The sequence below is a fragment of the Xyrauchen texanus genome, chromosome 42 (assembly GCF_025860055.1).
Source record: "Xyrauchen texanus isolate HMW12.3.18 chromosome 42, RBS_HiC_50CHRs, whole genome shotgun sequence".
Classification (NCBI taxonomy): domain Eukaryota; kingdom Metazoa; phylum Chordata; class Actinopteri; order Cypriniformes; family Catostomidae; genus Xyrauchen; species Xyrauchen texanus.
In genome coordinates this window covers 22634090-22650002 of record NC_068317.1, presented here as the reverse complement: position 1 = coordinate 22650002, position 15913 = coordinate 22634090, and the positions used below count along the sequence as shown (strand labels likewise).

The following is a 15913-nucleotide window of genomic DNA, read 5'->3' as shown; positions in this document are numbered from 1 at the left end:
TGTTAGTGATATTGATAAAGTAGGACAATATAAACTGCTAATTGCGTGCCAGCAAAAAAAGTGTTTCTTGTTTTTTTTTCTCGTTTAAATAATTTAAGCAAAAAGGATAGATTATACTCAAACATTTTACACAGTAAATTTGTTTTTAAGAATTAGGGACCTTTATCATACATAGGTGGGTGAAACGGAACACAAACCTATTCAGTGTATTCAAACACAGAAAATACATCATTCTGTTCTGATTGCGCATTACCGCTTGGTGGCACTAGTCTATTTCATTACTGAAGATGACGTTCTTTACAAGTCACTAAAATAAAAGCCGTTCATTGCCAGTACCCATCAGAACAACCAAACTGATTGTTATAAAATTTCCCAAATTAAGTAGATCGTGTCTGTGAAATGTTGCCCTATTTATATATCAGTTTATTTATGTGACGCAACTGCATCCTATTCACAATTTTACACAACACATTTATTATATTTTCTTTTCTTTCTTTTTCTTTCTTTCTCTCTCTCTCTCTCTTATTTTTAATTTTTTTTTTTTGCTTTGTGCCTAATGAGATGCTAGCATAATTATTATGTATGCATACTTGCATAGACATACAAAATATAACTACAAATGGACCTACTGTAGCTGTAATATTATTTGTATTTAATTGATTTTGGGTTGGCTTGACGTAAATAAGCAACTTTTTTTAAAATATTTTTAAATATTTTAAATTTTTTACAACTTTTGAAAAAATGTTAGTACTATTACTATTACTATCACTACTACTAGGCTACTAATGCTACTACTAATAATAATAATTACAACAATAACAATGACAAAAATACAATGTGTTGTTGTTGTTGCACGCTGTGAAATTGGACTTGAATTCTTGAAACGGATAAAATTCTCAGCCATGTGGAATTAGTGTCAATGTTTAAGACAATAGCTTGCACGGGTTGATCCTCTTGAAACACACCTGTGTAGGTTTGGAGCAAGCAGAACTTGGAGAGTGACTGCAAATTCACTTAAAGGTGGAGCCAGAATAAACGTATGTATCGCATGTATCTGTGTGTTATCTGTTTGCTGATACAGAGACAGAGGCTTTGATATATTCAAACTCTATTTAGCTTAGAGGCATTAAAAGATTTACTAAAGGCCTAAACTAGACCTCTATAGCATCCTCTGCCTTTAACAGTAGATGGTGTGCTGTAAATACTGTATTGCACATCTACCCTGGCTGGATAACTTGGCGTATAATGGCATTTATTGGAACTAGAGTTGGAATTATATGCGTGGTCTACAGAGTGATGCAATGGGGTAATTTTTGCATGTTTTCTGAAATATTTTTGTAGATTTCAGAAACGTTATTTGAAGATCTATCTAGTTATCTGGTCCAGTTATCATCAAGTCAACCAAATTAATTGTATTTCACAACGCTTTAGTAGCAGCCTTTATGTTTTTTTATCTCTTTGTTTGTCTGGTAGGGTACCCAACCAGTGTCAGAGGTAAGACGTAGGGTTAAGAGTTTATAAGGGATTTGTCCCTTGCTGTATGCAGTTGTTTTAGCAGTCTTATGGTTAGGTATTTCCATTATGATCGTGGATTTTTTGGTGGGACTCTGGCCTCACTGGTGCCTCCAGTCATCCACACTTTGTGCTTTTCATTAACTGTTCATCGCCATGTCTGAATACACTGACTTAACTTCTCCATATGATCCAGCAAACCCAACTCAACCTCAACCTCCCTCAGTATCAGTAAGTGCCACAGCAAGCTGTTTGTAATTATACCAATGGATAATATAACCATATTTCATAAACAAGGCAACAATTTCATCCTCTTTGAGAGTACTAATAATACTCTCTGAGTTTTCTACTGTTTATAGCATGTGGATGTAATCTATCTCAGGGCGAAGGGGTGGTGTCACCAAAGACAAGAGCAACTTGCTATTCACATTTGCCAAGGATTTCAATGGTGTCAATGGTATGGTTTGTGCCCAGGTGAGAGGCACTCTGTATTCCTTAAAGAATGTCAAGCACTTCTTGATATAAATATCAATGTTTTGCAGGTGTGGCCCTGGCGTGCCAGTATCAGGGTAAGAATGAGGTCTGTGTCATACTCAGTGGGGAAAGAACTGCCAATCAGGTGAGATAATTTAGTCTGTTATGTTCACGGGTTGTGTGGGATTTGCTTTTGTCAAAATAAAAATAAATCTGACTAGTCTCATGATCAGAGCCAGATCTTAGAGTCAACATGGCACTCCCCTGCATTTTCATCTGTGAGAATAATAAATATGGCATGGGCACTTCAGTGGAACGGCACAGACTACTACAAGAGGAGACTTCATACCCGGTTTAAGGGTGGCTTTCATCTATTTTTCCTTTCTAGCCCACTCCTCTACATAAAAGGCACATGTGAGGAAGTAAGTTACTCTGTATAAACAGTCCTTTACTTTGTAATCTCCAGGTGGATGGTATGGATGTTCCCTGTGTGAAAGAGGCTACCATGTTTCAGAAGATTTTTTGGAAGATCTGTAAAGAGAGGTAAAGTGAGAGTTCTCACTAACAAAAGTTTAATGAGTAGATATTAGGAGCTTAAAGGTATAAAGCAGTTCACCCAAATATTACAATTCTGTCATCATTAACTCACCCTCATGTTGTTCCTAAACCAACTTTCTGTGGAACACAAAAGGATATATTAAGGAGAATGTTAGGGACTGACAATCTCAGTCACCATGCACTTAAAATGTATGGAAAACTTATGCAATCAATGTTAGTTGTGACTCAGGCTAACATTCTTCCTATGTTTGGAACAGCATGAGAGTAAGTAAATGATGACAGAATTATGTGGTGAACTATCTCTTTAAAAGTATTTTGCATTACCGGTGATCAAGTTTAGGAATAGTTATAGATTTCTCAAGGGCTAGTTGTGGAAACAGACATCCGTTTGGGAGATCGGGACTGTGACGGTAAATGTGTGACCCACTCCTGGCCTGTTTGTTCCAGGTACCCATACTAATGGAGCTCCAGACATATTGTTACCATGGGCACAGCATGAGTGATCATGGAGTCAGGTGAGGTTGATCTTCAATCATGTTCCTGTGGCAGCCACTCCTCTCTCTTTGATTCATTTAAAACACTGTCTTCACCCTCTAGCCCTCCATAATCATGTTCCTCCCCTTGGCAATATTAGCTTTAGCTAGTTACCGCTTCATTTTAGTGGTCTTGCTGTTCTCTACATAGTGTGCCTTTAATCATTGATTCTCTCTTTTAATTACCACACATGTGAGGAAATCAAGAAGTTCACAAGAAGAGTGACCCAATCACTATGCTAAAGGACCAAATGATCAACAGGAACATGGCCAGTGTGGAGGACATCAAGGTACAGTCATCACAAAGTACTGGAGGCATCATCCTTTGTCTGGTTTTAAACATGAAGTATGACATTTCTGTACCTCTGGTCCCCCCATTTGCCATTGATCTGGGGATAGGCATATTGTCCTGCTCCAAATGCACACTATTGGTTAAATCAGTGTTGCTATGTCAGGCTGGTCAGGAGGCTCTAACAAACAGAACAATGTTTTGATTGTGCCACAAAGCCGCAGTGTATTAATTTCGGGGGAATCAACTTACAAATAGCTTGCTTATAGTTGTCTCTGCATGTTAAGGTAGTATAGAAGAGATTATTTTAATTAAAAAAAATACACACTTTATTTACACACCCCTTATTTCATCAGGAGATTATATCAATAATCTATGTTATTAATAATACAGTTAATGAGCAGACCTTAGAAACAACGTGGTTTCTACACCTAGCCTAGCATGTTATTGAAAAATCACTGGAACTTTTTTTTTTTTTTCATGTCAGGACATTAATGCAGAGATTTGTAAGGAGATTATACTGTTGTAATACTGGAAAAGTAGAGATAACTGTTATAGCACATAATAGGCAGGCATCTGTACCTGCAAAAGAATAGAAATCATATATAATGTATCTGATGATAATATTAACTGTGATGTATCTGAAAATGATGATGTACTTATGATAATGGTATGACCATAAATGTAATTTCATCATTGTTGTAACCTTGCACCTCCTCAGGCATAATTTGGCTTGTTCCACCTTAATGTCTTGGCCAGTTGGCAATAATTCATACCAGGGTATCAGCAAATCCCATATTTTCTTATTGTATTTTGCATACTTTGGTCATTTATAAAAAAAGAAAATGTATTTACTCATTGATGCAAAATATAAAGGTTTAATTACAGTTGTTAACAAAACTGTTACAATAAATGATCCAGAGCACATTTCCACTATTGATTTAAAGGTGCACTCTGTATTTGTTAATGTTGTCTTGGACTTACACTGACACCTAGAGGCATGGATGCAGAATAATTCAAACACATAGTTTTTAGTTACAAATGCCATTGTAGAAATGTACTTTTCACAGTCAGCCATGATTAATTTAATCCCTGAGTGAAAGTGTCCAATAACAGGGTGATTACGATTAAGATTAAGCGAGAAGTATTCAACTGATCATGTGATCCTAACATGACGGCCCCCGTCAGGGGCCCCTCTCTATGTAGAATAAAACTGCTTTTATAAGATTACTGATATAACTAAAGTCTTCATCTCATGTGGGTGCACATGATTTTATACATATGTTTGAAAATTACAATTAATTTCTTTAGAAGGAAAACGTTTTAAATGAGGAAAATAATTACTGCGAGCACCTTATAGAAGCTCATGTATTTTAAGTAGCACTTAATTTGATGAGAAATGTACAGGCGTATTTAAAAATGGGGTCAGACATGATACAGTGCCCCTGGAGCAGATAGGTTCAAAGGCCTTGCTCGAGGGCCCAACAGTGGCATCTTGGTGGTGTTGGGGCTTGAACCCCTGACCCTCTGGTCAGTAACCCAAAGCCTTAACCACTGAGCCACCAACTGAAAGAATGAAATAAATAAATATTTATTTATTTATTAATTTGTTGTTATTATTTCGATTATTTTTCATGATTTCAGTTGTCGTCATCTAATGAATGTTAAGTCCTGCGTCACTAAAACTCACCAGGAGATGTCGCACTGTCACGTGAACCAAGTGTCAAATAAAGCTGACAAGACAAGCTTTTATGCCAATATATGAGAGGCACATAGTCTACCGCAACACCATGTCGTCGTATTCCTCTACTTGTAGGCTAATATTCACAGACCAGATTCGTATACCTTCCATAAATCAAAGACGATATTATGCAAATGTAATGTAGTGTTGTATGTAGTGATGCTAAGCTGTGGCCTGTGTTGACAAGAAAGTTGGGAGAGCGTGTCTCAACGCATATCAAGACCACAGCTTAGCCTATGAATCCAATGCGCTTTCACCTGTCCGTCTACGAGCCCTAGAGCACCCGCCCCTCCCTCAACTAAGACTGAAAGGTAGATAAGCCAATCCGATGCGTCATACTAGGATAAGCGGAAGCGCAAATAGCGCGTGAACGTGTTGTTTCTATCAGAGGGGAGAGAGAGAGCGACTGGCGCGAGATCAGGGGCACGGTCATTCTATCTCTATGGAAACGCAGCGCTGACTGTCAGAGGTGAGTGGATGAAAAGGTGACAGCGGCGCTTTTGGATGCGTTACGCACGCGAAACCCTGGGTTCTTCGCTTTGTGTCAAGATCGCACAAACAAGCTGGCGTAATTTCTCCAATAGTAGCTCACTATCGTTCCTCTGAATCTAATCTGGTAAAGAAGGAACCTCCGGAACGTGAACATGCCTCTGGCACAACTAGTTGACCCTTGGCGCAAGATGACAATCGGGAGTGCGGCGAGCGAGGTGAGTCCCCCAACAGTCCTCCAGACAAATAAGGCAGATATATTTACTAACAACAACAACAACAACCTGTTCCAGATCTTTATCTGTATATCCGATGTTAGGGGATTTACCCGTTATAGCCTAGAGGGCATGACTCGTTTTATGTCTGTTCGCAAATCCTTTTAAATGTATCCTTGGCCAACAGCCTTTTAAATGTTTTACTTGTTGTCTAATAACTTTGTAAATAGCACATCAATTAATTTTGATCAGTATGTTTTGTTGATTGAGAAGTTTTCGTGAAATACACGTTGACCTTTGAATCAATTGTGCGTAATGTCCACAAATCTCAGTATGATTCATGCCGGTACTGTGACGTTGATTCTGACTGTTGAAAGAAGTTTGACTCGATTCATCCGTTGGAATCTTTGTCATAATCACTGAAATGATGAGAAATTTATTTAAAATATGAACTTTAACCTGTGTAGTGTATACCTTAATTTTTAGTTTTGAAAAGTCTTGTAGGGGCACTGAAAGATAAGATACATTTTTTATTTTGAATGTTGGATAGTTCCATATATTTCTGATGATAATTGGCAGGTTAACACATAACAATAAAAATGTGTTTGTTAACATTAGTGAATTGTTTAGGCATTGATTAACAATGAACAATATTTATTACAGCATTTATTAGTCTTGGTTAATGTTAATTTGTACATTTTTATTGTTCATGTTAGTTCATAATGCATTAACTAAAGTTCACAAAGACCATGTTTAATGTTAAACATGTTGGAAAGTAACATTAACCAAGATCAACAATTGCTATGAAAGTATTGTTTATTGGTATCCATGTTAAAGAGTTAACAAACATTAATGAATAGCCTACATCCTAAATGTTAAGTGTTACCAAACAATTTTAGTGTGTATTGTAAAATACCGTTGCTTATAACACAAAAGTTTTTTATGATTTCTTAATGGGATTTTTAGAATATGGTTGGAGGTCTATTGGAAACTGTAAAAAAAAGAAAAAGAAAAGACATTTATGTCAAAATACCAGCAGCTGTGGTTGCCAGAAATGTACCATAAAAAATACAGTGACCATGTTTCAGGCTTTACAGTATGTAATTTTGATGCCTTTTGATTTTATGGTTCACCACAGTTTATATTATTAAATTATATAAACTTGATATACTAACCTTCTGGAAATATAAAAGTTTGCTTTTCACTTTAAAATGTATTGTTGTTTAACTTGATAACAACAAAAGGCCACACAATGACTTTAAAGTTCATCAAGCACGGCCATTCCAGGAGCAATAAGTAATACACATGTAGAGACAGTCCACGGTGTCACTCCCACAAACACAAAACACCACCAGAGTAACACACGTGACACTAAAGTTATGCAATAAACATGAACTAAACTACATAAAATTTAACACAGAACACTCCAATGTTATCTGATATTAAAAAGAAAAAATAAACATAACTGTTCTCAGGGACTTATTGAAATACCTGATTTCACTGTAATTTTAAAAATAGTTTACCATAGTTTACAATACTGTACATGTTTGTTTTTGTTAAACATAACGTTTTTCAAATTTTTATGGTTAATGATATGGTAAAATCATACGTTTTACATCAAACAACATATTTTTTTATTTATGTTTTTGCAATATTTTACTGTAAAATTACATGTATTGTCTTGTTAAATATATTAAACATTGGTAACTATCGGTTAACCAATTAACTTTTTTTACTGTTGCATTTTTACATTCTTTTACCATTAAAGTTCCGGAATTTTTTTACGGTGAAGGATTACGGGACTTATATAACATAACCATAACAACATTTTAACATTTATTTACACATAAACCTTCATATCTTTACCATCACAATTTTGTTTTCTCAGATGTTCAGATTTCTTAAAAAAAACAAAAAAAACAAGACAATTAGCATGCACGCATTCAATACATGCAAATTACTGCTTTTTTCTTTTTTTTACATTTTCATATTCACTCCAAACTGCACAGTCATCTATTCCAGAATGATGCAATGTTTCAGATTACAGCTCAAACAAACAAAGCCCATTGATCCAGATGTAATAAAGTCTGCGATAAAGCTGTTGTGATGGTATTAGTGTGGAGAAAGAGGACACAATATTTCAATCCAGCCAGCAGATGATCATGGGACATCCATCAGTTTCACTCCTGTGCATTGACAGATCAGCCTGTCTGTGTCCCCTCCCTGACTAATTAACCCTAAACAGTCAATGACAGTGTGCAGGCCCAGTTTAATGAGACATTCCACCACTGTCATTTGGTGCAGATGAGCAATCATTTATACTGGCATGACTGTGTGGCTGCCATAGTAATGGCTCTTAGAAACTAAGTAAACCCACTTTGTGGTTATTACATTGGGTGTAGGTCAGACTTTTAATCTGTGAGCCACTAGCAGCACAAAACAAATTTGCAAAAATAATAATTTTTTGGACTCTTGACTTTTATGCAACTTTAATTCTAAATGACTTACAGTGTATTGTCAATCGATGTATTCTTTGGGATCCCAAAACCTTGACCTTATCATCACTAGTGCCATGCTGTACCAGTTGAGCTTCATTTGTCCAAAATGGTTTGCATAGCTGTGCATGAGACACTGATTTTCCATATTAACTTTTCCCTCACATGACAGACTGAGCCCCATCACGCCTTGGAGGACTGCATGGGAGAAGATGAAAACCTGCTTTGTCAAGTGAGTGTTATATATCCCCAAGCTTTTAGACCCTTCTTATCGCTCTCTCTCTCTCTCTCTCTCTCTCTCTCTCTCTCTCTTTTCCTCTTGGTCTTCAACTTGTTTTTCTCAAGGATTCTCCAAAGCTTCTTCTCAAGGTTGCAACACTGAGAAGAGGCTCTTCTTGACCTCACCAAACACTATAGATGCTGGTCTCCAGGGTACCACCTTAATTTCCCCTCTATGTGTACGTGTAAGGGGAGCTGGTGATAAATGGAAGTTATTGATCACTGTTTCCCCATAGACAGAGATTACATCGATTTAGCCCTCTGATTGCTGTATGCATGGCAGAGAAGCTGGAAATCCAGCATGTTACATAGGCATACTTAGAGCTGCATTGAGCTGCAATGTACTATACTTATTGCACTGTATGGGGGCCCAGCATTCCTCTGCCCTCTGCTGAAAAGGCACCAGCCTAGACAACAATGTGCTCATTGTTTTTGTTTGTGGGAGCGTATCTGTTTAAACAGTAATTGTTGTACTAGTTCAGGAAGGATTCTTCCTACACTCTTTTCAGATGTCGTTAGCGAGTTATTGTAACATGCATGAAACAACGCCATTATGACATAATTGATTCTGACCTCATACTGGAAACATCAAAGCAGACTTTTAGGACTTCCCTATCACTGAAACACTCCCCTGCCTTCTTCCCGCACTGGTGCTGAGAAGCATTGATTTTTAAATGCAGGGCAGATGGACCTAAGAAAGTTGGTGCGTCATTAAAAACCTTCTCTAGAGTATTAGTTTTCCATCCTGAACTTCCCCACTCATAAGCACACTCTAAAACATATAAAGTGTCTGAAAGCTACTCTTTTGTAACTTTTAAATGCTGAACTTGGATTCAAAATTTTGCCCTTTTTTCTCAATTTTTACAGGTCTGCACTTCAACTTGTGTTTGACCCAAATGTACTCCGAATTTTTTTATTTTATTTACATGATTTAATCATGTACTTCGGTTCATGATCAATTATGCTGAATCAAATAAGTTACATAAACATATTTTTTCATCTTGGTTTAGTTCATTTATTCTTTGTCTGAAAACACGTCATTTTAACATAATGGAATAAAGTTATTTTAAAATTTCCCTGTTAAGTGGCCTTGGAGTAATTTTATGTGTCCCTAACATTATTCATTTCTTCAGTTTAACTTATTTTTTGTGTCACATCACTGATTTATGTTATAATGTTATGCTAGTTTGATAATAATAACATACCTTAGCATGCTAAATGTTAAGTAGTAAAGCAACAGCATATATTGTTTGTGTGTATCCGTCCTCAACCTAATCTAAAGTACAACTTTTCAACACAATGTTAACACAGCATAACAGAATTGGTTCTAAATCCCAAAATAACAGCAATGAACAGTGTTAAATCTCCTCCTTTCCTCCTCTTGCTCAAAATACATAAACTATCTATTAATTTCAATAAGATATATATATATATATATATATATATATATATATACTGCATCAAGTCCCATGCAAAGTATGCTGGGAACTACAAATCCCCTGCCATTATGTCAACAAAGTATTCATGTAGTCCCTACACAAATATATCCTTTAAAAAAAAAAAAGAAAAGAAAAAGTAAGTATATTGAATGCAGTGAAATTAAGTTGTGACAAAATGTTCAAGAATTGTTACATTAGGGGGGCCGGGGTAGTTCAGCGAGTAAAGATGCTGACTACCACACCTGGAGTCGCAAGTTCAAATCCAGGGCGTGCTGAGTGACTCCAGTTGGTCTGGTCACTATAATTCGGTTCTCGCTCTCGTTGGGGCACGTGGTGAGTTGAGCGTGGACGCCGCTTTGTCTCCGTGGTAATGCAATCAACAAGCCACAGGATAAGATGCACGAATTGGCTTTCTCAGACACGGAGGCAACTGCGATCCGTCCTCCGCCACCGCTAGGACCTAGAACACATTGGGAGAGAGAGAGAGAGAGAGAGAGAGAGAAATAAAGTAAATATAACAAACAGCAAAAATAAAATTTTTGCCATTGTTTAACATACTACATTGGTTCACATTTACCCTACATAATGTAATCTAGTACACTTTTGCCCTACTTATTGTGATCTAGTAGAGGGCACATTGTACAGAGTTACAAAGAAAGAAAAGAAAACAAGTTTAGAAGAGAAACACAATTTTTTTGTGTAGATAACAAATAATATGAATTTGCAAATCGGCCAACCTGCTTTTCTATTTGTTTCAGTGTAGAGATCCCAACATTTTCTACGAATGCATCATTGACAAACCAATACAAATTAATATTTGTCATTATTCAGCAAGTATAAAGGGATAGTTCACCCAAAAATGTTAATCTTCATGTTGTTCAAAACCCATATTGAACACAAAAAGATTTAAGACTGACACTAAAAAGTATACACTTTTATTGCATAATTTTCTGTACAATGAAAGTGAATGACTTTACAAAGGAATTTATATGGGTTTGGATTAGAAAAGCATGAGGGTGATACAATGATGACAAAATGTTCATTTTTGTTTGAAGAATCCCTTAAAAAGTCACCAGTAGAATTAAATATATTTTGTTAGTGTTTGTTTGTGTGTCTTTTTATGTGTTGTTGTTTTAGTGTATACTGTATATTTGTGTGCTTACCTCAGTATGTTCCGATTCCTGTGTTTAATGGGGTGGATAAACAGTTTTTTTCAGTAGCATAATGAGAGTTAATGAGTAGGAGAGCGTGTGAATGCATTAGTCATGTGCTCAGTTAAATGGTCTTAAAGCAGCTCACTTTCTCAGAGTGGCTGTAGATGGAGCAATAAAACAGGAAGGAGAGAAGGAAAATGTGTGTTTCTTATATTTGGTTTTACACTCAGGCACTTAGCCTTATCTGCAAACAATTTCAGAATTTCTAAACCGGATCATATTTAAACCTCTCTCTTTTAATTCATTCACAAAACACAGAGAATCACACCAGCTAACAGCTCATTGGCTCCCTCTGATGAATGCTGACAGGTTATGAAACCGAGAGCTCATGTAAAATTTTGTTTAAAGGAATAGTTCACCTTAGAATGAAAATCTGTCATCATTCACTCACTCACTCACATACTCACTCACTCACTCACCCTCATGTTGTTCCAAACCCCTCTATGTTAAACCTCTGTCTCTCTATGGTTATTAAAAATCCCAGGGCACTGGGATGAAGGGTCTCAAATGGCTTATGGTGCTTTGGTTCGTTTTGCAACATTTTAGTTACAAGCCAAGCATTACATGTACATTTAGTTCATGATTTTATCACAGTAAAAGCGTGTTTGCACATCTGATGTTAACGTCTTGCAGCTATACTTTTGAAATGGTGTGTATTTTAATGTTTAGGGGTGGCTGTGGCTCAGTTTGTAGAGCAGGTTGGCCACTAATCGCAGGATTGGTGGTTCGAATCCTGGCCCACATGACTCCACATGCTGAAGTGTCCTTAGGCAAGACACTGAACCCCAAGTTGCTCCCAATGGCAGGCTAGCGCCTTGTATGAATGTGTGTATGAATGGGTGGATGAGTCACAGTGTAAAGTGCTTTGAATACCGTTAAGGTTAAAAGGGCACTATATAAGTGCAGACCATTTAATGTTTATGAACTGTCCCCATTCACTTTCATCGTAACTGCCTTACTAGCCTTTAACTATTTTTGGTTTTTTGATATAAACAAGTGGCAAGTCAAAATAATTGTTATATTATTATCAACATTATGCTTTAAATTCCTTTAACCTTAATTCAAAAGTGAGTTAAACTTGAAACGCTCAATTTCTCAAACTCTCTCCTAATCAGTTTGCATCGACTACTCATCCTCCTACCTGACACTGTGATCACTTCTCCTGACACTGATGTACTGTTTCATTTCAGGGTCATGTATGTGCCCAGCATTAGCTTCATCTATGTCTATGTGTGGGGCGTGTATGGTGTGTGTTGCTTGTTGGTGCTAATGTTTGGCAATGTCTCCAGATTTATCTGGCAGATGGTATTTAATCGTTTCTGACCATCTGGACTGACTTGCTCTTGCTTTGTGGACACCCACTCTTGCCTCTTTTTTACCTCTCTTTCTCCCTCTCTCCGTCTCTGTCTTTTTCTGCAGTCATTGGTGTGAGAGTGGCGAGACATCATGCTGTCTACTCTGACTCACTCTTCCAGCATGGCCCTGCACACCTGATTCACACTTGCTTTGCTGTGGCTAAAAAACAGACTTAAGTTTATGTTCAGCTTCAAAATGATTCCTAGACCCTTTCAATTTGTAAATAAATTTGTTATTAGTGGCGATTGGTAAGGCAAGCATGATTAGTGGTTCTCTCTAAGGCCATTGGTCATATAGGGATTTGAACAAACCCCTGACCTCAAGTATTACATTTAATTATGTAACTTGTCCCACACCATCTACGTATGTTTTTAGCAGATAACGTGTTGTTAAGCATTTGTAATAAAAAAAAAATGTGGCTCCATATTTTAGTCACGATGACGGTCTTTTGACATTGCCTCATGAGTGGATTGATTACCCGAGGTTAGTTACTGTACGTTGATGACTTAAAATGGTTGTTGTCCTCCCATCGGGGTTGGTTTTGGTAGATACATTACTTCATTTGGAGAACAGAACCAGAAAACAGTCAATCAAAATAATCATGGTGCCACCCAGTGGTTGGTCAGGTAAACTTTGGATAGAGACACTTGAGGGTTAGCCAAAGAATTTGCCTAGTAACCATCCAACACACCCAGCAACTGCACAGCAATATTCTGGCAACCACCCACAACATCTTAGCTTTGCGGTGGCAAGATTTTCCTCAGAAAATATAAAAATTGAGTTTTAATTTTGGCTTTTTTTTAAATACTTAAAAAAAAACACTTTATTGAATGATAGTAGATAGAGAGAGAACCGGAAATTCCGTGAAGAGCAGAAAATGGTTTCGAGAAATGATGCATGCCAGACTTGTCCTCGGGTCATCCGACATCAGCACCATTGCTCCCATGTCGATGAATTGACTTATAACTCCTATTCAACGATTCATTTGCATTTAACTTTTTTGCAAGTCTCTGCTTGGCATTTTACATGTACCAAAATATTTTATTAAAAATATTGCTGTTTATAACTATGTGTCGTTATATTGGTTCATATACGTTAATGAAAATGCTAAAATGTAATTGTCCTTTAGTGAAAAATTATGTGGGAAAACATGCCTTGGTTATTTTTAACTAGATTTTTTTTATATAATTGTGTTTTACTTGTTGCAATAAATATACTGAAACTAAATTAAAAAATATATATATTATTTGGTTGAAACAATGGTTTCTCTGATTGAAGCCATTTTAGAGCAAATACATTATACATTAATACTGAGTGGTAAAAATTGTATATTGTCAAAGGACTGAAAAATCTGGAGGTATACCAAATTTATTTGGTTATATCGCCCAACTCTACTGACACACAGAGGGTACATTGGGTAATGGCATTCTCAATAGAGGTTTCCTGTTAGTCTCTCATTGTGAATCCATCTCTTCTAACATCCCACTTATCTTGGACACAAAAGCGTTGTGACGGCGCACTGTGTGTGTAAGAAAGCAAGAGTGGGTGTGTGTCAGAGGCTTGGCGTGTGACTGCGGAGGGGTCCGAAACCTGTGGAATCCATGTTGGTTAAACTCTGCTCTTTGTTCCGAGCTGAATATGTGTGGGAGAGTTGATAGTCATTCCTCCACTAAAGAGCTTTAGGTACAGGCTCTCATTTGTACGACTCAAAAGAGGGGGGTATAAGTCGGTCAGGACCAGGAAGGTTCTTCCATATCTCAGGGGTGATGATGAGGGAGCATCATGCAACAAAGCCTCTGTTTGCAGGGCACAACAAAAAGGATTTTTGTCTGTTTTTTTGTTTTTTTCAGTTCAGATATTTTACTTGGCCTATATTTACCCTGCTAATTGCCCATTTTCTGGCCCCACCAAAAAATATACATTTTCTTTTTTTGCAACATATTTTTATTAGGCATTCACCAATACAAAATGTGTGTGCCAACACAGATTTTCGATTATATAGAACAACGTCTGCCGACACCAATACTGATAGTTCAGTGGTCCTGCTTTTTTAGGCTACTTTGTTTCAAATCATTGATAAATAATAACACAACTTATAAAGATAAAACATTTTTAATTACTTTATTCTCTGTGTCTCTAAATGTTTTTCTGACATACTGGTTTCAGTTATAAACAAAACACGGAACTAAAAAGCACATTATTAACTCCCATCATCATTATTAATTCACATTAGCTGAATTCTGAATAGCCTCTTGTTGGTAAGATTTCTTATTTTTTCGAATTTTCTTAACTCCTATTAACTGAACCTGGTGAATTAAACTCACCAGGGAGTGCATATGTGGGTCAAAAAAACCCCAGATAAAATCTAAATGCTTATTCTTTATAAAACTGCTTATTTTTTCCAAGGAGATTTAACTGTAATGATAATTTTATGAATTTAGATATATTTTTTTAAATGGTTGATATTTTATTAAATTCTGAATAGTTTTGCAAACATTTAAAATAATGTAGGAGTTTTGTGTCATTGTGTTAAAATTGCTGTATAACAGAATTATGGGCAATTTCCATGTTTGGTGGTAAAATATGAAATGTCTCGACAAATCAACCCACACAAACACATACATGAAAGTACAGTTGACTAGGAACCTTTTTTATATATAATCTTGTAAAATTACAAACCTATGTACTCTTTATTGTTGGATGGAACTATATTTCTATATTATGATTAGGACTGTGCGATGTATCATGGTATAATGTTTCATATCATTAGGTATTGATAATTATTGATACATTTTAATAACTTTTTTTTAAACAAACGCCAGTAGAAAAAAGGTTTGAATTTAACCACTGTATATGTAATTTACCCACTCTATTAATAAAAACAAAAAATAATTTTAGTTTTAGCAGTCAAAATAAAATGTAAACAAATATCTTCTTTCTTATATGAAGATTAAATACAGTACATAAGTGTTAAAGAAACTATTGAACTTAATAAATAAAATGTTACAAAAATCCTTTGGAGGATTTCTCATAAGGCATTGTTGCCGAGTACCTCTCCTTTGTGGACAGCTTGTGGGTTGTTTGTTGAGGTGAGGTAGATGTAGGTTGTGGCGGACGACATGCTGCATATTCCAAAGGGTGTAAGCGGTTAAAGTGATTAAATAATTAGTTGTGTTTCCGTAATTGGTCGGGCCTTTTTTTTTTTCTTCCCAAAGCTTACACTCAACTGTGTTCTGATGTTGGTCAGATGTAAAGAAACCAAAAAACTGCCACACTGTGGAGCTGACATGTTCTTTTTTTTTAATTCATAATCTCCTCA

The 15913-nt window shown here is 36.3% G+C and overlaps 1 protein-coding gene across 1 annotated transcript in view; it reads left to right on the top strand.

Moving 5' to 3' along the window:
* Nucleotides 1–5509: 5509 nt before the first annotated feature.
* The window catches only part of LOC127635327 (ribosomal protein S6 kinase alpha-3), a 53377-nt gene continuing 42973 nt past the window's right edge, over nt 5510–15913 (top strand). The window contains exons 1-2 of the mRNA XM_052115270.1: nt 5510–5814; nt 8479–8538. Of these exons, the coding sequence (XP_051971230.1) occupies nt 5752–5814; nt 8479–8538 (123 nt within the window). The 5' untranslated portion in view covers nt 5510–5751. The remainder of the gene's footprint in view (nt 5815–8478; nt 8539–15913) is intronic.